This window comes from Microcaecilia unicolor, chromosome 1 (genome assembly GCF_901765095.1).
Source record: "Microcaecilia unicolor chromosome 1, aMicUni1.1, whole genome shotgun sequence".
Taxonomy (NCBI): Eukaryota; Metazoa; Chordata; class Amphibia; order Gymnophiona; family Siphonopidae; genus Microcaecilia; species Microcaecilia unicolor.
In genome coordinates, this window is record NC_044031.1 from 187,072,324 (window position 1) to 187,097,777 (window position 25,454).

The 25,454-nt window shown below is 41.0% G+C and overlaps 1 protein-coding gene across 1 annotated transcript in view; it reads right to left on the reverse strand.

Annotated features, from left to right (window-relative positions):
* Nucleotides 1-3,797: 3,797 nt before the first annotated feature.
* Nucleotides 3,798-25,454, reverse strand: part of LOC115472349 (transmembrane channel-like protein 2) — a 47,888-nt gene continuing 26,231 nt past the window's right edge. Inside the window, exons 7-11 of the mRNA XM_030206628.1 lie at nt 20,032-20,271; nt 11,641-11,766; nt 7,029-7,107; nt 5,215-5,338; nt 3,798-3,973 (exon numbers count right to left, since the gene is read on the reverse strand). Of these exons, the coding sequence (XP_030062488.1) occupies nt 3,798-3,973; nt 5,215-5,338; nt 7,029-7,107; nt 11,641-11,766; nt 20,032-20,271 (745 nt within the window). The remainder of the gene's footprint in view (nt 3,974-5,214; nt 5,339-7,028; nt 7,108-11,640; nt 11,767-20,031; nt 20,272-25,454) is intronic.

Consider the following 25,454-nt stretch of genomic DNA (forward strand, 5'->3'; position numbering starts at 1 on the left):
GGAAGAGTCTAGCCACCATGACAGACTCTTCTTGATCTCGGGGACCACTGAGATTTTGTGATGTAAACTCTGTCCATGTTGGTTCCATCGCGTCTTGTGGAAGACATGTGACCCAAAAGTTTGAGAAGGGATCTGGCAGTGCAGGTTTTCTTCTTCAAAAGTTGAGCCATGAGCATATGAATGGTTTGTATGCAATCCTTAAGAAGATAGACTCTGATTTGAGTGGTGTTGAGAAGTGCACCTATGAACTGAAGTGACTGAGTGGGAATTTTTGCCTACTGAGAATGAATACCAAAGATTCTAGTGTGGAGATAGTCACTTGCAGGGCTTGGATGAGTGCTGGTCTGGAATGCACAACAACAAGCCAGTCCTCTAAGTAAAGAAAGACAAAAATTTGTTTCAGCCTGAGTCTTCGTAAATACCCTGGGGCAGAGGATAGACCAAATGGAAGAACTTTGTATTGGAACAGTTGTTTTTGGAAGGAAACGCGGAGATATTTCCAGTCGTTGGGGTGGATTAGAATGTGGGCATACTCGTCTTTCATATCCAGAGTTGCTAACCAAGAATTCTGAGAGATGAGGGGAAGAACTGATTGGAGAGACTGCATTCTGAATTTTTCCTTCTCTGTAAACATACTTAAGTCTCTGAGGTCAAGGATGGGCTGTAGGCCCCCCAACCTCTTTGGAATTAGGAAATAACAAGAGTAAGAACCCCGATCTGTGCATAAATGGTTTACTGGTTCTAGTGCTTGAATTGTGAGCAGACATTGAATTTTTTGGAAGAGGATGGAAATCTGGTGTATTGAGAGTAGCCTTTGTGAGCACAGAAGAAGCATGGGTTTGCAGTCCCGTGGACATGACCTTTGAAATGAAGAGCGTTGGAGAGGCCTCATATGCTGAGGTTTTGAATAGGGTTAATATTGTTTCTTGCAAGAAGGTTAGTAAGGATAAGGCTTCCTGTAGGAAGAAGGCGACCATCGTTTGTACAAAGTAGCAGTGTCAGAGTTGGGGTTAGAGAGTTCCTTAAATGTGAAGAGGTTCTCCTTAACCTAAGTTACTGCAATCTTAATTTTATCTTCAAAGAGATTACACCCTAAACATGAGGCATCTGCCAGTCTATCATGGAGGTCATCCCTGACACCTGAAGCACAGAGCCAGGCCATTTCATCTTGCTGCTATAGAAATAGCACCCAGGCGGGAAGTTGTATCAGATAGATCATAAGTATTTGTTATCAAATGAAAAGTGAGTTCTTCCATTGTTTGGAGGAAATGAGTGACAGGCACTAGTTAAGCTGTAGAGGGAGAATCCAGTGCAGGATAGAGCTTAGAATATTGGTAATGCAAGATCTGAAGTTGATGAGCAGCTATTCTGAAGGATAGTGTAGCAGCTGTAAATTTTTTCCTGCCTACGGCATCCAGAGTCTTAGATTCTTTCCCCAGAAGGTGAGGAGTGGCCTAGTGGTTAGGGTGGTGGACTTTGGTCCTGAGGAACTGAGTTTGATTCCCACTTCAGGCACAGGCAGCTCCTTGTGACTCTGGGCAAGTCACTTAACCCTCCATTGCCGCATTGAGCCTGCCATGAATGGGAAAGCACGGGGTACAAATGTAACAAAAAAAAAGGAAGATGTGATTTTAAAGATTTAGAATTGTTAATCTTTGCTTCAAATACCACTGAGTAATGTGGAAGCTGAGGTTCCTAATGTCCTTGTGCGGACTGAACCTTGCACTTTGAATCCAGGTGTTTGAATATGGGTTGCTGAGGGTAAGGATTTTGCTAGATTTTAGCCTGTAAGCCTTGTAGCACAGAGTGAACAGGAACCGCATTTGGTCCTAAGGGAATGTCTATGGCTTTCAAAATACTTTGAAAATCTTTTTTTATTCATGGCTGTTATTTCTGACCCCAGCACCAGCTCCTTTAAAATCTTCTGAATAAATATAGCATAATTAATGTCCTCAGGAGAAGGATCTTGCATAGGTGGATCTGATTGATAAACTGTGTCAGCAGAAGTGGATGGCTGAGGTGGAGGAGGGAAGAGCTGAATATAAGAATTATCCTCTGAAGAAAAGTCTTCATCGTGTTCTGGAGAAGACTGAGGCCATTGCTGAGACTGTGGAGAGGGACTTTGCAGCCGGACAGAGGGAACTGGAGGAAGAGTGTGTGACAGCGGGAAGGGTGGAGGGTGAAACAACAGAGGTGAAGAGACTGCTGAAGACGGTTGTTGTAAAACTTTTGGGTGGAGGCTGAAGTGGGCATGTGATTTGTACCTTAGAAGGCAATGGAGTAGCCTCTTGAGACCTCTTAGCTGAAGCTACGGGTATGAGAGAGGTATGTTCTGTCAATGTTGACTTTGCGACTGAGGGAGAAGTAAACCGTTTTTGTTTGAGTTTTGGCACTTCCCTATTTGTGGCTTGAAAGCACCGCCCGGCTGTGTTTCAACTTGTATGAAAGTCCCCTGAGGGGCCAGGTTGAAAGTGCCTGAAACCTGAGGAACTGTCTGAGAGCCCGTAGGTTTCAAGAGAGTCTGAGTATCTCCGGTTTGTGAACCTGTAGGTACCATAATATGGCCCCTTGGTCATGCTTTATGAATTAGCTTTGCTGTTGCGGTTTTCCTGTCAGCTGTTCTTCCCTGTAGGAGAGAAACACCCGACGCGGTCAATGGAAGAAAAAAAACTGACATGAACACTGATGTGCCTTTGAGCGAGATGGACTCCTTAGTACCTGATTTGATGTACAATTCAAACAGTCAAACTATGGAGAGAAAGTCTGAGATGGCAGCCCAAGGAGAAAGGCTACCAAGTGTGTATGCATTATCCTATACTATAGAGAAGCTGTAAGTCCTGATGTTGATCTTAGTGGACACAAACATACATTCCTCTGAAATGGGGAATACACATTTATATTTTAGCTCCACCCTAGTCTCATCCAAAACACACCCAAATCATACCTTTGCCATAGATTTCAATGTCTATATACACATATAGGGTTTCTAAAATAACCACCATTATATATTAATGTTTATCTGTATTATCTATTCTAATAATTTTCTTAGAATTCTGTGCAACACTCAAGATTTCTTTTACTAAGCTGTGGTAAAAAGTGGCCTGCAGCAGTGTGTATTGGGCGTGTACTGCGTCTGCAAAAAAGGGCTTTTTTTAATGAGACGGGAAAAGGGCATGCGGTAAAACTGAACCTGGCACGTGTCCAAAATCGGCCTGAGCCCTTAACACCACCCACTGATCGAGCGGTAGGGGCTCATGTGCTACATGCACTGTGACCGGTCGGCGCATGCCAGCTGCCGATTACCGCTGGAAATGACGCACGTGGTAGGAAATAAATAAATAAATCATCCAGGCGTTATGGGTGCGCGTCAAATCTAAAATTACCACCAGTGAGTGTGGTAGCCTGGCGGTAGTCTCATTTAGGTGCATGCTGCACGTGCGTAGCGCCCAAAGTGCCTTTCTAAAAGGGCCCCTAGTCATTTCTGAATTAGCCATTAGTTGTCTTTTGCAATGCATTTATTTTTCTGCCACTGTTTGCTCTCTCAGCTAAGGGATAAACCTGTCCCTTTGCCTGCAAGTGTTCTACAACTTCTCGATGCCTGACTTGCAACAGTAAAACTATACTGGCAATAACTGATGAAGATTATTTCCAGTTATTAATAAGCTAGCTCATGTGCTATCAGGGCCTTAAAAAAGAGGGTGAAGAAACTATAAAAGCTCACAAAACAGTTTCAGTTCTTCCCTGCCCTGTATTTAGTAGCTCTTGGTGTGAGATACATTTATCATCTCATAATCCTCTTAATGCTGAGGTTGTCCTCTCCCTGTTCCAGGAGGTGGTCTTCTTGGAGGTCCAGGTAATGGTGTTCTTGGTCCAGGTGGTTGAGTCACTGCTATGCGTGGAGGTGCTTGTGCCAGTGCTGGTCCTTTTCCAGATGCAGTGGTGACAATATTTTTATCATCCTTTTTTTCACTACCTAAGAGCACAAAATTATGCATAAAAGTAAGATAAGAAGCAGAAATGATGTATTGGACAAAATAATGACATTGAAGGGACAATTTGCAGACTGTCTTCTTTGGGAGAAGTCCTTAATTATATGTTTACTCTCTTTTTGAAATTTGCCAGAGACAGTTGTAACTGATTATTTTAAAAATTGGCTCCATGCTTTACTTTCATATTCTGCCCCAAACTTGCACCAGGAAATGTGTTTGGTCAACATAACTAAAATTACACACTTCCCCCTAATTCTATAAAAGTTGTAAAAAAACTGTGTGACCAAATTTGGGCATGTGCCCAATTTTCGTGTGCAATTTAATTAAATAGCCAATCGGTGCCAATTGAAATGGCTGAACATACCATCTTCATTTTCTTCCTCAGATCCAAATTTGCTTGTTCAAATGCTTTTGAAACAGCATTCAAATAGTAGGATGCTGGGCTTGATGGACCTTTGGTCTGTCCCAGTGTGGCAATACTTATGTACTTATGATTTTTTTAGGCACCATATATAGAATTCCCCCCTTTATGGAATAACAGCTATAGTGATGGATGACAGTTTTCAAAAAGACAATTTAATTTAGGTATCCAAACAAAAGGAAGAGGATTCTTATCACATATATAAATACATAAAACAGCAAAGACCAACAGGGAGGTGGTGGTGGTGGTATATCAGACAGTCAAAAAAATATCAACTAAATAAAACAAATCAATAAAACATACATTAATAAACAGATAAACACACAATAAGTAAGACATAAAGAGGCCTTTTATTAAGCTGCAGTAAGCACTAACGCATGCTTAGCACAGGGAAAAAGGCACTACTGTGGGGCACGCTCAAGCCTTCTTTTAGAGCACAAATAATATGGTATCTTACAGAGACAATAATAAAATACACACACCAGGTTGTCTCAACACAGAATTAGTATAGATAACAGAATATAAATGGTGTAATAAATAAATAAATTAATGGAATATAGAGCTGCAATCATTGCCCCACCAAAACAGAAAAGCCATATGAACACTCATTTTTTTACAGTAATCATACATTTTCACATTACTGTACAGCCCTAATTTAATTTTAGAAAGTTTTCTAAATGGAACACATTACAAACTGATTTGACTCTGGCTTTGTGTGAAAGTGAAATACAGCCTGTACGATATTATTTATTTCATCCGTAATTCTCCAGAGGAGGATGCTCTTGTCCCTAGACTATATCTTACCTCTTTCAGGTGGTTTGAGATTGTTGCCATTTCTCGCCTTTAATGGAAGTAAGTCTTCTAAGTCTTTCATGACAGAACTAACTTCCCCAGTGTTGTTCCTTTTGTTTTTCTCTTCTTCTCGTTGCTGCACAAAATAAATTTATATTATTGAGTCAAAAGAAGGCTTCAACACCAAATAAAAAATTCTAGGACTCTCCTTGTAACCAATTCTAATTTAGCAAACACCAGTTACAGTAAATGAGGCAGAGGAGTCACATAATGGTTAGAACAACAGGCTGGAAACCAGACAGCTCAGGTTCAAATCCCACAGCAGCTCCCTTTGGCCCCAGATAAGCCACATAACCCTCCAGTTGGATAGCCAGGAGTGGCACTAGCAACCTCACCCCACCTAGGGCCTTCCATCAAACCCATCACACCTGTGGTGACTCCCATAAGCTGTTCACAAGTTGATGCATGTGCACAGGAGGGAGAGTTATGGCAAATGGAATTCTCCACTAAATAAATAATGTGCAAAATTCATTACTGCAGTAAAACAGTTCAATAAATCATTTTCTCTGTAAACATTGCACTTTATTGATTCTCAGACCATTAGTCAGGAACAAGCACCGTTGTAAAAGGATGATTTAGAACTTTTTCAGTGTGGTGCAAAGATGTTAAGTGATTGTAAAGAAGGACCTTTGATGCCAAGATTGATTCAAAAGGACACTAACAGCACCTAAAAATATACTTCTGGCATAGTACAACTGGTGAAAGGTTAACACTTTGCACTATAATGAATGACAAGTTACGAGTTGTTGCTATTGTTTCGTTAATCTCAAATTTTACTCAGCTTTCTTCCCCTCCAATAATTTTGTTCTCCATATGCAAAGGGCCTGAATAAAAATACTGTGAGGGCAAATTGATTCTTTTCACCACAAATCACCAAAGCTGTTTCTGGTCTATGGACATCTTTTAAAGTGCCTGGGTTTGCATAGCACACAACAAATAAATGGGCAAAGTTATCAACATGGGCTACCATTAAGAAGTCTTATGTTACTGTTAATCCCATATATTAGTAATTAAGGGGTTAATATTCAGCTGATGGCAGTTAATATTTTTCTAAATTATCCCTGGATATTCCGTGCTAGGCCATGTCGGTACTGACAAACTTCTGGGTATGTGTGGATGGCTGGCATTTAACTGGAAAAATGCCAATATTCAGCCCTTAACTAAGTTAAACTGGCCAAAGATAGGACAGCTACTGTATTTATATGATCCTATTTGGTCAAGTTAACCAGTTAAGGACTGAATATTGGCGTTTATCTGGTTAAGCCCCAACTCCGCCCCTGGACTGCCCAAATAATAACCGGTTTCAGTTTTAACAGTTAGAAGGGATATTTAGCAGCACTATCTGGTTAAGAGGGAGGTAAAAAAAAATTGTAAAAGAATCCCAGAAAATACAGGATAAGCACAAAGGGAGCTTAGGCATGAAGAGATGATGGTGGACCATGACACTGGGTAGGCTCTAGGGATGTGAATTCATTTTAAATGATAGAGGAAATGTCCAATGACATCCATGTTGCTTTTAGCCCAGTGACAGGAAAAGTTGTTTTTTTCTTGTGTTGAAACAGTGCAAACTCTTTCCAAAGCATGCACTATTTATGACATCGCCCCCAAAATGAAAAGAGATTTTATAAAACAAAGTGAAAAATTCTAATATAATGACATCGGAAGCTAAACAAAATGAAAAATATTGGGCTGCACACCCTAGTAAGTTCTGCAGTATTCTCACTTTACCGGTCACCTTAGAAAACAATTGACATGGCTGAACATACCATCTTCATTTTCTTCCTCAGATCCAAATTTGCTTGTTCAAATGCTTTTGAAACAGCATTCAAATAGTAGATTGCCAGCCTGCAAAATATGATAATGTATCATCAGGGCAAAAAAACACATATGTGGAATAGTATTTAGCTCACCTAAATAAGAACATAAGAATTGCCATACTGGGTCAAATTAAAGCTGTATCTAGTCAGGTATCCTGTTTCTAAAAGTGGTCAATCCAGGTCAGAAAAGTACCTGACAGAATCCTCCAGCGTAGCAAGATTCCAGGCTACCCACCCCCAGGATAAGCCAGAGGTGTAGCTAGCCCTCAAATTTTTCTAGATAAAAAGAAAGTAGGAGTAGGCAAACAAATGGAAGCTGAACACACTATATAGGCCTAATGGTTGCAGATCTTGTCAAGACCACTTAAACACACTGCATAAAATTCCAACAGTTAAGTATACAGAAACAAATACCAGTGCCACAGTCATCAAAATATCATTCACGCAGAGCTGAAAGAAAGGGCTAGATCTCAAACATGAGAAAGCCCAAGGGAATTCACTTGATGGTACATTGATCTTTGCCTGCCCCTGCCAGATGGGGCTCTTTGCCATACAGGTGGTATGGACGCTTTGGTTGGCTGATCAAATTCCCACCAGCCCAGAGATCTTAAAAACCTGCTGGGTGGACTCCTTTGTACTTACCCTTTAGGACTTCATGCTCGCTGTAAATTGTAATCCAAAGAGAAAACATAAGAACATAAAAATAGCCATACTGGGTCAGACCAATGGTCCATTTAGCCCAGTATCCAACAGTGGCCAATCCAGGTCACAAATACTGGCAGTTTCTCCAATTAGTAGCAACATTCCATGGTACCAATTCTGGGGCAAGCAGTGGCTTCCCCCATGTCCATCTCAATAACAGACCACGTACCTTTCCTCCCAGAACATGTCCAAAGCTTTTTAAACTCAGATACACTAACTGCTGTTACCACATCCTCTGGCAGCTAGTTTAAGAAATTAAGTATTCTTTGAGTGAAAAAATATTTCTTCCTATATGTTTTAAAAGTATTTCCATGTAATTTCATTGAATGTCCCCTAGTCTTTGTACGTTTTGAAAAAGTGAAAAAATTGATTCACTTTTACCCACTCCACACCACTCAGGATTTTATAGACCTCAATCATATCTCCCCTCAGTCATCTCTTTTCCAAACTGAACAGCCCTAACCTCTTTAGCCTTTCCTTGTATGGGAGAAGTTCCATCCTCTTTATCATTTTAGTCGCTCTTCTATGAGCCTTTTCTAATTCTGCTATATCTTTTTTTAAGATACGGCAACCAGAATTGAATGCAATACTCAAGGTAAGGTCGCACCATGGAGTGATCCATTGCATTATAATGTCCTTGGTCTTATTTTGCATCCCTTTCCTAATAATTCCTGGCATCCTGTTTGATTTTTTGGGCTGCCACCAGTGGTGTGCTGGAGCCGGCTCGCACCGGCTCGCAAGAGCCGATTGTTAAATTTTCTTCCGGCTTGCGAGCCGGTTGTTGAAAATAGCGAGCCGGCTCTGGCTCTCCACCCTCCCTCCTCCCTCCCTCCGGATCCGCCTCACCGCTCGCTTGTTTTTTCAATTCTTCGCTTCCAGCGCCGAGTCCTGGACTGTCCTGAGTCCTCCCTTGCCGATTTGCACTTAAAAAATGGCCGCCGAGACTTCCAGAGGCGGCCTCGCGAGACTTCGGCTGAAGTCTCGGCGGCCATTTTGAAGCACGAATCGGCAAGGGAGGACTCAGGACAGTCGGCGACTTGGCACTGGAAGCGAAGAATTTAAAAAAACAAGTGGGCGGGCGGTGAGGGACCGGATCGGGAGGGAGGGAGGAGAAGAAGAATTCACAAAACAACTCGGGGGGGGGTGGCAGGGGGGAAAAGAGAGTCGCTGCTGGGCATGGGTGGATGGAGGGGGTCACTGGACATGGGTGCATGCAGGGCAGGGGAGAGGAGGGTACACTGCTGGACATGGGTGCATGCAGGGCAGGGGAAAAGAGGGTACACTGCTGGACATGGGTGCATGCAGGGCAGGGGAGAGGAGGGTCACTGCTGGACATGGGTGCATGCAGGGCAGGGGAGAGGAGGGTCACTGCTGGACATCTGGGTGCATGCAGGGCAGGGCAGAGGAGGGTCGCTGGGTATGGGTGCATGCAGGGCAGGGGAGAGGAGGGTCACTGCTGGACATGGGTGCATGCAGGGCAGGGGAGAGGAGGGGAGAGAGAAGAAATGCTGGACATGGATGGAGGGGAGAGAAGAGTGAGGAAGGAGATGAGCTGAGGGAAAAGGAAGAGAGGAGAAAAACTGCACAAGGATGAAGAAAATAGGCAGAAGCTGAGGACCAGAAATGAAGAAGAAAGGAGGAAAGAAATAAATGGAAAGGAAGCCCTGGAAACGGAGTTAAGAGGACAGATAGCAGCAGAATCGGATACTGGGCCAGCATGATCAGAAAAACAGTCACCAGACAACAAATGTAGAAAAAAATCATTTTATTTTCATTATAGTGTTTGGAATATGTTCACTTTGAGAATCAGGTGCTCAACATTAAAAGTTTATATTTATTTACTTATTTATGGCATTTTATCCCACATTAAACATGAATTAGATTGGAACCTGGGATCATTTAATTTTTTTTCCTGGAGAGAGTAATGCATTGCCCTTCCCCCGCTATAGCCAGCTCTGCAATTTTGGGGGGGCGCAGAAGTGGATGGGGGGGGGGGGGGGGGCGCAGTGGTGGATGGGGGGGGGGGGGGGCGCTGAGGTGGACCGGGGAGAGAGCCTGTTGTTAAAAATTTACCAGCACACCACTGGCTGCCACCGCACACTGGGCAGAAGATTTCAGCACATTGTTTACAATGACACCTAGATCTTTTCTTGAGTGCTGATTCCTAAGGTGGACCCTAGCATCAGACAACTATGATTTGGATTATTCTTCCCAATGTGCATCAGTTTGCATTTGTCCACATTAAATTTCACCAGCCATTTGGATGCCCAATCTTCCAGTTTCCTAAGGTCTTCCTGCAATTTTTCACAATCTGCATGTGTTTTGACAACTTTGAAAAGTTGAAAAGTCCAATGATATCTCTCACTTGCTCTGCCCGAAGTTTCTCTGTAACGGTTCTCAGATCCCAGCACCAATGCAATGTAGCTGGAGAGATATTGGCAAAGATTGCTATGTCATATATCGTCCAGATAAGTTTGTCTTATTTCCAGGCAGCTATGAGGATTGATTCTTTCATTGCATAGTTATGATAGCAAACAATGATATCTTTAGAGAGATTATTGTGTGGGTTCCTCAGAGATCTATGAGCTCTGTGTCGATTTTAATGTCCTCTGGTGTCAATACAATGCCCACTTAAGCTTGGATGTGTGTGCAGAGAGCTTTTGTATAACATCCTTGCAGTCCTGAAATTCGGGGCCTTCAGGAATACCCCTAAAACATAAATTGCTCCTCCTGCTTCTATTCTCCAAGAATTCCATTTTATCAAGGAGTTCACCCTGTTGCCTTGTGTACTTCATTTGCTGCTTTTTGAAATCAGTGAATTGGTCTGCTTGTTCCTTGGCCCATTGCTCTACCTCCTCCAATTGGTGACCTAGCTCTCACCTCAAGTCTGTGCCTAAAGATGCCATATCAGAATGAGATGCCGCAATCTTGACTTTAATTTCTTTCAACCAGCTTCTAATCTTCTCCATGTAAGGCAGAGCATCATCTTCTGTGCAACTGAAACCAAAATAGACAATCCCAGTGCCAACTGAGAAGCAAAAGCCGCCATGTTGTTTGCTTCATGGTAGACATAATCTTGCAGGTCCATAGCCTTCTTCTTACTCATCTCTCCAGAGATTTCCCTTCAGATGCAAGAACTAAGCAAGATGATCCTAAAATTGTAAGTTAAATTGACCGAAGGATTATGATTTCCGTGGGTCTGTGAGGAGCTGTGGGCTTAAGCTGCTGTTCAGGCTGGTGATGTCATTTCCTCTTCCAGGTTAGCTATGTTTTAATGTGAAGCAACCTGATGAGTAATTTGGGAAGCAAGTTAGTGCCGATAGCCCAAAAGTCTTCTAGAAGATAAAGATGACATTGGCTGTCTGCTTTTGAGCATATTATGGCTAGCTCATAGCCTGGTACAGAAAGAAGTTAAATATGAAAGCTTGAGATTCAGTACGTACTGATCCTATAATGACATTCTTTGGTTATCCAATGCATATCACTCCAAGTATGATATATATTCATGGAGCTGCATTGCCCTTTCAGCCACAGCTTGACCTTTGCAATGAAAGAAAACTTGAAAAATATAGGAGTTTGATCTTGATGGCTCTTTGCTGATAGCCAATGGAACTAATAGAGGAAGAGCCCTTTGCAGTAGTGAATGAATGATTCCTGCATGGCAAATGAGAGGAAGCCCATAAGAATTGAATGGGCTTCCTCTCATTTGCCGTACTGAGAATCAGTAGCCCAGCTTTGTAAAAGAGTCCCTGAAAATGTTATGTTAGTAGAAATGTTATAGAAATTATGGACAGTAGCAGTTGAAAAGAGGAATATTTATCTTTAAAACAGATTTTTTAATGGACATTGGGCTACTTACACCATGAGAAGAATTGCAGATATGATCAGTCCTGGATTTGCCACAGATACAAGAATTGAACCTATGAAAGGTGGGAAATCGTTCTGGATCGTTTCCTGAAGGACATCAAACATTCTATTCTTTCCACTATAAAGCCAAAAATATTCAAGAATAGTCTTATTCTCAATGGACCAAATATTCAAAGAACCAGAGATGAATTTCTAAATCTGGCATGAATCATGTAACATTAGGCATCTAATATTTTGAGAGAAGTAGGCATTTGAAAAATTTGTGGTTCATTTTGGACTCTTGTTCTCAATTTTCAGACAGCTTTCAGTTGACTTCAAACTCTTTTATTAATTAAAATTTTTTAATGCATGGAAACTGATGTGTGTGATGACTGGTAGCTTAACGCATATTAATCAATTGTGCCCACACTATTCGCATGAGTTATTAATGTGCACTATCTTGTTATCATGTGTTATGTTACCACAGGTGCACTTTAGGTAATGAGATCTAGCTCCTAATAGTGTGTTGAGCATACATTAATAACTGTATTATTTTAAGACAGCTAAACAAAACTGATTGAGCACTAATGTTTGCATATCCCTATCCACTGGTGTTAAAATTCCAGCACTTAGATGAATGACATTTAGGTACATAAAACAGAAGTTCATATTCAAAGTCTTAGGGGTGTAGTTAGTAATGTGTGCTACCCTTATGACTTGCTATTTTGCTGCCTGTTTACATTTTCCAGGGGGCATGTCATGGGTGGAGAATGGGTATGGATTACTGTGCACTAACTGTTAACATTGGGGGGTCCTTTTACTAAGGTGAGCTGAAAAATGACTTGTGGTAGTGTAGGCGCGGGTTTTGGGCATGCGCCGATCCATTTTTCAGTGTGCCTGTAAAAAAGGCCTTTTAAAAATTTTTGTCGAACACGGACGTGCAGCAAAATCAAAATTGTCACATGTCTATTATGGGTCTGTGACCTTACCGCCAGCCATTGACCTAGCGGTAAATTCTCACATGGTAACCAGGTAGTAATGACCTATGCGTGTCCGATACGTGCGTCTGAAAATAAAAATTATTTTTCGGCCACACATATCGGACACATGCCAAAAATGAAATTACCACAAGAGCCACATGGTAGTTGGGCGGTAACTCTATTTCGGCGCACATTGGGCTCATAGACACTTACGCGCCTTAGTAAAACTACTACTACTACTACTTAACATTTCTAAAGCGCTACTAGGGTTATGCAGCGCTGTACAATTCAACATGGAAGGACAGTCCCTGCTCAAGGAGCTTACAATCTAAAAGACAGGTGTACAATCTAGAGACAAGTGTACAATCTAAAAGACACGTCCACGCTCTCATTACCTCTTGCCATGACTACTGCAACTTACTCCTCACCGGCTTCCCACTTAGACATCTATCCCCTCTTCAATCCGTTCAGAACGCTGCCGCACGTCTTATATTCCGCCAGAACCGATATACTCATATCACCCCTCTTCTCAAGTCACTTCACTGGCTTCTGATCAGATACCGCATACAATTCAAGCTTCTACTCCTTACCTACAAATGCACCCGGTCTGCGGCTCCTCACTACCTCTCTACCCTCATCTCCCCCTATGTTCCCGCCCGTAACCTCCGCTCGCAGGACAAATCCCTCCTTTCAGTACCCTTCTCCACCACTGCCAACTCCAGGCTCCGCTCATTCTGCCTTGCCTCACCCTATGCCTGGAACAATCTTCCTCAACCCCTACGCCAAGCCCCCTCCCTACCCATCTTCAAATCTCTGCTTAAAGCTCACCTCTTCAATGCTGCCTTCGGCACCTAACCTTTCGAGAAATATAGTATGCCCTATCAGATTGACTCCTAGTAAAAGGACCCCTGGGTTAGCACAGAGCATTTAGTGCCGCCTAAATCGGATGTGGTAAGTGCTCGTGCATGAACCTTTTGAAGGTACCGTGCAGTAATGGTGAAAAAAAAAAGAAATGAAAAAGGAAACATTTTTAAAAAGACACATAAAATCTGGGATTAGCATGTGAGAAAGTCCTGCGTTAGGATGCTCAATGCCCAGATTTTAATACACATTATTAACAGTGCCCCTGGGTCTCATTGCATAAAACGGGCCTGTAGAAAATTTGCATGAATTAGTGGTAAAATAACATATATTAATAGTAGCATATGTTAGTAACTACACCCCTTAAATGCTTATTTGTTAGGTGTTCGGTGGAAGGAACTTGTTTGGTATAACCATTTACTTAGCTTAACTGCAGTATTTATAAATGTTTAAATTTCTTCCTTCCCTCCCCCCCTTAATCACTCTCTCCTGACAGGTGACAAATAGAGTAATCATTTACCTTTTATAACGATTTTTTACAAAGAGGCTGATACAAGGGGACCAATGTTCAAGCAAAGCTGAGTGTGGTAACGTGAATGAGGGTGGGCCCTAGAGCCAGAATACGCTGAAACCACATAGTGGGTTAAGGTGAACAAAATAATATTTATTACAGATGTCAATTCACAGGTGAGGAAAGAAAAGTAAATATAAAATTAGTCCTTAGATATAAGAATTTCCTCTTGTGGCCTGCTACTGCAAGGCCACGGTGTACACTATGGTCTCTCAGCAAGGTAGCATACTCTGCTTGGCTCTGGTCTGGCTCCCTAGAGCACCAATACAATTGTTAGCCATCAACATAGGCTGGCCTGTTCCCTGCTGGGTCAAAGATATTATTTTGAAAAGTTCCAAATTGAACTTGGCCTACCTGACTGTCGCATTTGCAGTTCACAGGGATGTGAGTGGAGGCATATGCAGTCTAGCTGTACCCTGAGCTTTTATACTTCCTGGACCATGTCCTCCTGGCTCTGCCCCTCCTGTGTCACGTCCCCCTTCTGTGGCACTGTGAGGCTTAAGATGGTTTTAACCAAGGAGGTTAGAGTGAGAACAGGAGACGGTATGAGGCTATCTAGCAAGTATATGGGTTGAAGCCAGTAGGTGTAGCTTGCTGGCAGTAGGCGGAGTGACAAGTACACCCAAAACAATAGCAAATGCTATTGAAAGCAATAGTAAAAGAAATAATGGACTGCCTATGTGTGGTTCATCTGTAAAAAGTCAAAAGCTGTTCCAGTTGGACAAGCAGTACCTTAAAAGGTGGAGGACAAAAGTTTTTTTTATTTTTTATTTTACTTATTTGACAGCTTTTTAATTTATTGGAAAGCATCCCATATGTAGATATAAATATCATGAAATAAAAATGAATATCACTAAAACAGTTCCAAAAATTATTGTAACTGGTGGAAACAGCACTAATAATGGCTGTATTTTATGCTCATTTTTCTACACTGTTCTATACAATACAGTAATACATGGCCAAATTTCAGTGAGGATATCCTCCTTACTGATGGGGTCATCTTAACTGCTGTTGTAATCTGCCTTGGGAAGCCTGGTGTTATAAAGATTGAAAGTAAAATTAAACTCTCCTTTCACTGGGGCACATGAAATCACATCTTCAAATCATCTGTTTTGTACAAATGGATTATTCTGTTTTGAGCATGTTTCAAGGACAAGTAGGAGCATATTTCAAGGACAAGTGGTTCTCATAAGTCAAAATAATAAAAATATATATTTTCTTTCATGCAGATCTCTCATTTGTTTATAAGTCCATTGGTTTTCTTATATTTTGTCCTTGTGATGACTTATACTGTGCTAAAACTGGAAATACAGTGAGACAGAATAATAGAATTCAGTAATATCCAAAACTTATTAATTAACATTATATTTGTGCTCGCATTTGGGTAATAACTGAGAAAATGCTGTTGAAAACTGACTTGAAGAAGAAATAAATATATATATCACAGAACTGGAAAATGTTGGCACATTTAGACTGACTTTGGACTTCTGCAAGAAGGTAGCTCTGCCCTCAATATTTAATATCTTTCTTTTAAATAGTAGTAATAAACAGTATTAAGTGTATTTTTATAATATACCACTGCATTCCACAAAAGAAGCAAGTTCCCACAAACCATCTTCCTCCTTGATCTAGGCACTGGATATTACTTCCATAAATAGGTAAATAAATAGATAGATAGAAACTCTGAATATTGAGCACCTGATTCTCATAACATGATGTCTGTTTTAGTGGCCATTTACCAGGAGAAAAAAAAAATCTCTGCACGAATATAACACATGCTAGGGTGTCCCCTCCAATGACTCACTGATTACGATTTATAACAAATCACTACTCTACCTGTGAAAAGTTATTCCGTTATATTTCCTCTGTGTACACCTGTATGCTGCACAAGCGGGCATGTTTGAAAATATAAGTGACATTAATTAAAAATGTTACCAACAATAAAGAACGACTACGTGGATGCAGTAGCAGCTCATGGGTTTGTTTGTTTTGAGTGTACACAGAACGACAGCTGCGTGGGGAAGGGGAAACATAGACTAACCTTAGTAGCTTCAATTTTTTGACGTCATGCTGTTGCCTGTTCTCAATCAAACCTCCTTGGTTTTAACACTATGAGAGAGTGTCCTTAAGTGGAAGTGGCAGCATCCAATAGACTCCCTCACACTGAGTTCCTAAATTTAGGCTTCCTAGTTAGTTTGTCTTCTGTTCTCTGCAAACATAGGATCCTAAGGGCCCTGTTTACTAAGCCGCGTTAATGTTTTTAATGCTCATTAACAAAGTATGCACGTTAACCATATACACGCCTACAATATCCCTATAGGCTCCTACACGGTTAGCTCGCATGATAATTGTAGGTGCACTAAAAACGCTCAAACACCTTAGTAAACAGGGCCCTAAGTTTTCTAATTGTTTCTAGTTTTCTTTTAAATTTAGGAGGCCAGATACTCGAAAGCACTTATCCGCATAACTCTGCCACTATCCCCCAGATTCTATATAGCACGCCTAGAGATCTGTGCCAAAATCCAAGTGGATTCTATAACAATGCGTGTAACTTAAGCTTAATAAGCTAATGAGCGCTCATAACGAAGTGCGTTGAACTTCTAACTTAAAACCTGCTGGGTGGACTCCCTCGTATTTACCCCTTAGGAATTCCCGCTCGCTGTAAATTGTAATCCAAAGAGAAAACATAAGAACTTAAGAATAGCCATACTGGGTCAGACCAATGGTCCATTTAGCCCAGTATCCTGCTTCTCAACAGTGGCCAATCCAGGTCACAAGTATCTGGCAGAAACCCAATTAGTAGTAACATTCCATGCTAGCAATCCTGGGGCAAGCAGTGGCTTCCCCCATGCCCATCTCAATAACAGACCACATACCTTTCCTCCCAGAACATGTCCAAACCTTTTTAGGGGAACTTTGGAGTATACCAACTATGTGGGTTTAATTTACCTATCCCTGGAAGCCTCCCACTGACCTGAAGCATTCTTTGGCTGCCTTTAATTTAAAGGTTTGACTGTGTGCAGGAGGATCACAGAAGATTTGTGTGACTCTGCAATACCCAGTGTTTCCCTGTGGTTTTTTTTTAATCACACGGATAAGAACAGTGGCTTTATATTGCTGTGGAGTTTTTTCTTCACTTGAGAACTTGTTGGATACAAAGATCAGTAACGTTCAATATCTGCTGTGATTATTAAGAACTGGGTTTTGTGTGCCCTTGTGTTTTCTTAGGGCTCACTGACTGATCTTTTTTGAGATTGTGCTCTGGTGATACACAGAGGCTGAAGAAACTGCAATTTAGGGGTTTTTGTTCAATGTTCTGTGTGGGATTTACATATGTGATCAGGGTATAAGTCTGGTGTGGATGGCAGTGTGAGTGAGTTGCAGGGATACTATTTGGTAATTCTTTTAATGCACTGGTTTGTTTTCACTAATAAAGATTTTGTAATTTATAGAACAGGAGTACTGTTTGTTGTTAATGTTTTAGGTACCTCCTATTATATATATATATATATATCCCCTATTAGGATTAAGATCAAACCTTTTTAGACCCAGATATGCTAACTGCTGTTACCACATCCTCCGGCAGTGACTTCCAGAGATTAAATATTCTCTGAATGAAAAAAATATTTCCTCCTAATTGCTTTAAAAGTATTTCCATGCAATTTTATTGAGTGTCCTCTGGTCTTTGTACTTTTTGAAAGAGTGAACAATCGATTCACTTCTACCTGTTCTACACAACTCAAGATTTTATAGACCTCAATCATATCCCCCCTCAGCCATCTCTTTTCCAAGCTGAAGAGCCCTAACCTCTTTAGCCTTTCCTCATATGGGAGGAGTTCCATCCTCTTTATCATTCTGCTCGCTCTTCTTTGAACCTTTTCTAATTCTGCTATATCTTTTTAGATACGGCAACTGGAATTGAATGCAATATTCAAGGTGAGGTCGCACCATTGAGTGATACAGAGGCATTATAATTTCTAGCATCCTCTTTGCTCTTTTGGTCACCGCCGCACACTGGGCAGAAGATTTCACTAGATCTTTTTCTTGAGTGCTGATTCCTAAAGTAGACCCTAGCACCAGGTAACTATGGTTTGGATTATTCTTCCCAATGTGCATCACTTTGCATTTGTCCATATTAAATTTCATTTGCCTTTTGGATGCGCAGTCTTCCAGTTTTCTAAGGTCTTCCTGTAATTTTTCACAATCTGCATGTGTCATCTGCAAATTTAATCACCTCACTCGTCGTATCATTTATAAATATGTTAAATAACAGCGGTCCCAGTACAGATCCCTGTGGTTTACCACTTTCTCAGATAGTACAAAACACTACAATTAAACTGTTATTAGGTAAAAGAAGGTACAATCATGTAACTCCTCTTTTTATTTTAGAACACTGGCTCCCAGTCTCCTCTCGGATCCCCTTGAAATACTTGATGATTGTTCCATCAGATATTGTACTCCAGTCTTCCATCTTTTTTGTCAAAATTTCTTGTCCCTTACACACCTTAGTGAGGCCTTCGTTCTTCCCAACAGCACTTACTCACTGTCTCCTCCTTTCCTCATATGTGGCTTGGTTCTGTACAAATACTTGTTTCAGTGCTGTTGCACCTACTCTGTGGAATGTCCTTCCTCTTTTGGTCAAGACCAAACCATCTCATAAAATATTTAAGGACCACCTTAAGGCACACTTATTCTCTCAAGCTTTTCCACAATCTTGATCTTCTCATTACAGGATGCATTTTCCTTTCACAGTGCTTTCTCCTACTGTCCTACTCATACCCTCTTTCCCTGATTTCCCTTAAGAGATTATAAAACGTCATTCTTTTTGTATTTACTCTCATGTTTCTCCCTCTTTCTTTCTTTTCCTCTGAGTTTTTGTTTGCTTTTTAAATTTATTTCCCCCATGTGATTACCTCTTTTAGAAATTGCAAATTGCTTTGATGTCTTTGTATTTGCAGTACATCAAATAAAGTTGAGCATGAACTTTAACTTAAGGTAGGCCCAGGGAGAGCTCCTCTAACTATGGGGGGAAGGAGGTTGGTCCATGCGTCAGGATGTTGGGAGGGGGATTGCAGCTTATGTTAGGGGGGTAGAAGAGAGAGAGGGGTAGAAGGGATGGAGGGCAGAACACTGTACTTTGCAGGCCAGTACCCACATAACCAATTGAACAGAGTTAGGACTGCTTTTTATGGGTTAGCTATGTGGGTGCTCACACTGAATACTGCCAGCACTCAGAGTTCCCAGCTTCTCCTTGGCTCTGCCTCCCGTAAGACCTTTGACCTGACCATTTGGGACATGGCTGGTGAGTACTCATATTCAGAGTCACTATCTGGTTAAGTGCCGCTGCATATTAGTGGGTGAAAGGCACAAGCAATTTAAATGGAAGTAGGCTCTCCTGTACATATAAATGGCTTTGAATGTCAACCCTTTAGTAAAACTTTGAGCATAAATCTAGGCACACAGCTTTTGTAAGTTTCCAAAGAAATCAATTTAGGATCCTAACTTCCAAACTTAGGAGCACAAATGATTTGAATATCAGCATCTTAGTCTCCTATTTTTGTCCGAAAATAGGTGACTGAGTGCATCTAAATTAGGCATTTAAATTAGGCTCCTATTTTTAGTATATAGCTTAGTTTCCTAAGTTGAACTAAGAATAAGCATCTATTTTCATATTTGTTTTATTCCTTGTAGCTTACTACTTTCTAGGTTAAGAACATTAAAAGGTAGTCTGTCTGTGATTTCTGTATAAACAGTATTGCTCAGTCACTGAATTAAAGGTATTAGAAAGAGCATAAACACAGGGGTTTCCTCCCGAGATCTGCTGAGAATTCTTCCATAAGCAGGAGCAAATAAACCATAGAATGCCTTCACGGTATTATGTAAGCCACATTGAGCCTGCAAATATGTGGGAAAATGTGGGCTACAAATGTAACACATAATAATAATAATAGAATGAAGGAAGTTCTAAAGAGAAACATGCTTGCTACTGTACCTGAATGGTCCACAGTCAAAAGAAGGTGGGAGGGACATTATGGTGTATACCACTGGCAACAGACTTAAAAAGAGAATCAGCAATAGTAGCCCCATATAAAAATTGTTTGATTTTGATGCTTTAAAGACGCGCTCATGGGGAACATTGGTGCACATAACGGCCCAGCACTGAAAGTACATGGATGTCAGCAAACGCAGCACATTGATACCAATTAACCCTGGTGCGTAGAAAGATCCCATCCTAAAAGCAAGGAGAAATAATAAAATCTAATCATAAAGCAGAAGGTATATAAAAATGTTCTACAAGAAACTATTTCACTAAGCAATACACAATGTGCAATTGTGCAAAACTGGCAGTATTTCATGTGCAGCTCAAGGCAATCTGAAGATGGCTTTGTTAAAAGTAAATGAGTTGCTCTTAGACATCCATGATTGCCAGGAGGGATCTGAACTTACAAACATCTTCTACTTAACTGATGATAATAGACTGTGCTTTAACACCCTCTATTAGAACCATCCTGTTAAAAGTGGTAAATCATGGATCACCATGCTCATTAGGGATGGAGAGCCAGCTATTTTCATTTGGATTCATTTCCCATGTCATTTCCAGGAATGTTCGTTTTGATTGTTTTTGATGGCTATTTTGTTTTGTCTAGGGAGCAAAGTCATTGAGTGTGTACTCTTTGCTCACTATTTGGAAAAAGGGTGCATTCTTTCTGAAACAATGAACACTCCTTTTCTGATAGCATGTTCATGTGCAGTGTTCACATGTCAGTGATGGCTTGTGCACAAGCAATGAGGCACTTTTTCAAGAGAGTGTGCACTATCATTGGCAAATGAAAAACAGAAATTTTTGTGTTTTTTTTCTGCAAATATTCAGATTTTAACAACATGCAGTGGCAGCCCATCCCTAATGCTTACATACAGGCAAAATATGTTTTAAGACAGAAGGAAGTTAAGGGGTTCTTTTACTAATGGTTAGCGTGGGTTATCTACAGCAGGTCCCATTTTATTCCTATGGGCCCTACTGCAGATAACGAGCTAATCTTTAGTATAAGACCCCCTTAGTCTGCTCTAGACCAGCCATTCATCCCTATAGAAAGTTTGTGCTGGATAAGTCAGCAAGATTGAACTAAAGAATCAATCTCTGTATTTTATGCCATTTTAGGAGAGTCAGTGAATACAGACACAATTACACAGGAGTACATAAGTACATAAGTATTGCCACACTGGGACAGACCAAAGGTCCATCAAGCCCAGCATCCTGTTTCCAACAGTGGCAATCCAAGTTATCAATACCTGGCAAGATCCCGAAAAAGTTCAATACATTTTATGCTGCTTATCCCAGAAATAAGCAGTGGATTTTCCCCAAGTCAATTTAATAATGGTCTATGGACTTTTCCTTTAGGAAGCCGTCCAGACCTTTTTTAAACTCCTCTAAGCTAACCACCTTTACCATATTCTCTGGCAATGATTTCTAGCGTTTAATTACACGTTGAGTGAAGAAACATTTTCTCAGATTCGTATTAAATTTACTACTTTGTAGCTTCATCGCATGCCCCCTAGTCCTAGTATTTTGGAAAGAGTAAACAAATGATTCACGTCTACCCGTTCCACTCCACTCATTATTTTATAGACCTCTATCATATCTCCCCTCAGTCTTGGAGAGAGAGCTGCACACTACAAGCATGATTCTATAAATAGATGCTAATTTTTAGGTGCTAAGAACCCACATATTTGGAGCCTATTCTGTAAAGGAAAGTAGGCACCAGCAGCAAATATCATGAGTAGGAATGGATCAAGGGCTTTCCACAGAAGAAGAGAAAGAGGAACCAGAGGATAAAAGTTCAATATTCCTTTAATAAAGTCAATCACTGTAAAAGGGCCAGAGGTCTAACAATTTCCATATAACTATGTCCATCAGAGGATAGCACAATTACAGATGGACCTATGTCATAATGTCCACCAGAAGATAGCATAAATATACAGGTGAACTCAACACAGATCTGTGTTTCAGCATGAATGCCTGCTTCAGGGGTCAAAGTGTCTGGACTATGCAATATGAATCTAATGTGCTATGAAGCACCTCAGTGATGGCATCAATTAACTGATTCGTCCTTTCTGTCTTCTGGCTTCTATAGTTAAGGGTCCATACACTGGGACTTTCAGTCTGTTCTGCTCTGGGGTTAACAGTAAAAGAACCGATCTCAACAGCAGCCCAGGTTGATAACCTCCCCGCCCCCCATAGTTATCTATACATGACTGTCCTGTTAATCATATCTGAAAAATAAATATAAAAAGTTTTTAAAAAATGGTAAATCTATCACACAGAATCTACTGCCCTCTTTGGGGATCATAATTGCTATGAAAGGAATCACTGGTTCTGTGCACTGCTAATAGTAACAAATATTGGAGGTGACACGAATGTTTCCGAAAGGAAATGCATACCTATATAACAGCCATATTATAAATCCCAAAGGCACAATCTATATGGCATTCTGACAACCACTGCTGATAATTTACTGCTCTCTTGATAGCAGAGGTAATAAGCATTCTGCAGTATCCCTCAGATCATGTGTTTTTCCTCTTTGCTTCCATTGCTTGGGTGGCTGGAAAGGCTTGCTTGAGGCGCACATACCTTACTATGAGCTATTACCTTGTTATCTTAGTTCATTGCTTGCTAACATAAATGCCTGCACTGCTCACATTCAACAGTTTACCAAGCTATACCTCAAAACACGAGATGCAGGCAATAGAGCCACTCCTGCACTTACAGCATTGTTCTGATATTTTTATATACGACTGAATGGCCAGTCCATGAGACATCTGTTCCATAAAGCAGTTATTGTTCAGCATGCAATAAACTAAAGCTGTTGATCTAGAGGAGATATTTATGTGGAAGAATCATTTATACTGTGAGAATCTGGAAATTAAAAATGTTAGATTATTCTTTGCTTTGCTCTGCTCTGCTAATAGGCAGATTCATTTCCATCTCACAATCTCATATTCTCCCTTTGTCTGATGAAAAGTAAAGGAGCCCAGAAAGTATAATACATGCTAGAAGTGCTCACCCTGGGAACTGTATGCTTTAGAGTTCTGAATTTGAGAGTAATGCACTATCCTCAGCCCCTTTCACTGGTGCAGGGCTCCTCTTCCTCCTCCATAAGCCCCAGTCCCTGATGATCATAGCTATGTTTCCCCTATCCATACCAGTAACGCTCTCCTTCATTCTCATAATCAACACTCTCCAGTGATGATCTTCCAACTCTGCTCATCCCCCTGGTGATGCTCTTCATGCTCCTTTGCACTCCCCTCATTCATAGTGACCCCTCCCCCAATTCTTCCTTTCTCCCCCTTCCTGTGATGATCATTCTACCCTGCTCTTCCTCCTGGTGATGCTCTTCATACTCTCCTGCACCCTATTATGTCAGTGACCTAACCCCTCATTTTTCCTTCCCCATCCCTTCCTGTAATGATCCTTTTATCCTGTTCTTGTCCTGTGGCCCCCTTCTATGACAGAGATGCTCTACCTTAATTTTTTTCCTTCCCTATTCTTCCTGTGATGACCCTCCTCAGTCTTTGCCAATCTAGTGACTTAAAGTTATTCCTTCACTGGTGAAATGTCTCCACACTTCCTCTTTCAGAATCCTAAATTTTGCCACACCTTTTGGTGAAAAGAAAGAGGCCTTTTAACCCTGTCAAGAGATGAAAGTCAACAAGACGGTGGAGGTCTTACTGTGAGAGAGGATGGCATGAGGAGCTGAAAGTATCACTGGAGGAAGAATGGTAGAGTGAAATGTCATTAGAGGCGTAAATATTCTGCTGGCGGAGGACAGTGACATTCTGGCTGTCACCGGTGTTTGACCGGATATTCAGTGGTGATGGACCATGCTCGGGCATCAGCACTGAATATCCAGGTATGTGCGGCCAGCTATCACTTATCTGGTAAAGTATAATATCAGCACTTAACCATATAAATTAAACCAACAAAGATAGGAATGTGTGTTATTCAGTCTTATTTGTCTGGCTAACTTATGCTGTTAAGTGCTGAATATTTAACCGCATAAGTGCTGACTTCGCCCCCAGACTGCACACAAAATATCTTGCTTTGAGTTTGGCGGTTAGTACTGGTATTCAGAGGCAGTAACAGGTTGACCGTGAGTGAGGGGTCACCTGTGGAGTAGAACATAAGATGGGTCAACAGTGTCAGTGTGAGGGATCAGCGGATGGGAGGGAGAAAAAAAAGAGTGAATGCTAGTGTAAAAGTGAGGGCCTGGCAGTGTCAAGTGGCATAGAAAGAGAAGACAATGGTATCAGTAGATGAAGGTTGAATAATAGGAGGGTTTAGTGTTAGTGCCATATGCAGGGAAAAAGACAGAGAAGGAGCTGACAGTGTAAGTGCAGAAATGGGATGAGACGTTGGTGCCATGGTGAGCATGGGCAGAAGGTTTAAAGGACAGGAAGAAGATTCAGCAGCCTTAGTTTATATGTGCTGGGGGTGAGGGGATGAAAAAGTGGAGGGTGCATGATCTGCTTAGTGTTTAATCGTGATAGACAAACGTAGGCTCACAGAATAATTCAAGGTTATATCTTCAGAACCTTAAAAATGATGTACGACTTATACAAATTCTACATGCATCTCTCCCTGTCTCTAATCTCCCCAGCTCCCATGTTTCAAACCTTACCCACCCCACCCTCTTCCTGTGAAGATTGTCACTGAAATGCTTTGATATATAATGTTATTTAGCAACATTTGCTTATTTCTGATCTGAAGAAGGGTTACCTTCGAAAGCTAATAAAAAAATGTATTGTTAGTCCAATAAAAAAGGTATCATCTTATTTTTTCTCTGTTTTGTTTTATTTCTATTTATTACCTTTAAACATGGACTAACATGGCTACCACATCACTCTACCCAAAATTCTATAAATGGTGCCAAATTTAGGTGTGCAGTTGGGCCAACAGTTATCTAAAAGTGTCAGTTACGCATGTAACATGATAATTAACTAATTGGCACTAACTTGACAATTAATAGGTGATAACTACCAATAATTGGTGTTACCAAGTACTGATTGGCACTAGTTTGCAGTTGTACTTATAACAGACTTATGCTCCTATTCTATAATTTCTCTCATGTGCTCATGCAAAAGGCGTGGGGGAGGCACGGGCGTGTCAGATACAGTCCAATCATTCTTGCACTCAGTGCATAGAACAGTTCCATATACAGGCCCATTTACCTCAGCCATAGACATGGAGTAAGTGGTTGCTCCTAAAGTTTGGCATGCAACTGTGGACTTACTAGTATTTTGTAATAGAGTTGGCACACAACTCTGCTTTATAAAACACTAGCTTAGCGCCCAGTATTTTGTGCCTAACTTTTAGCGCCATTTATAGAATTCCCCCCCTGTTCATAAATATTAATTACT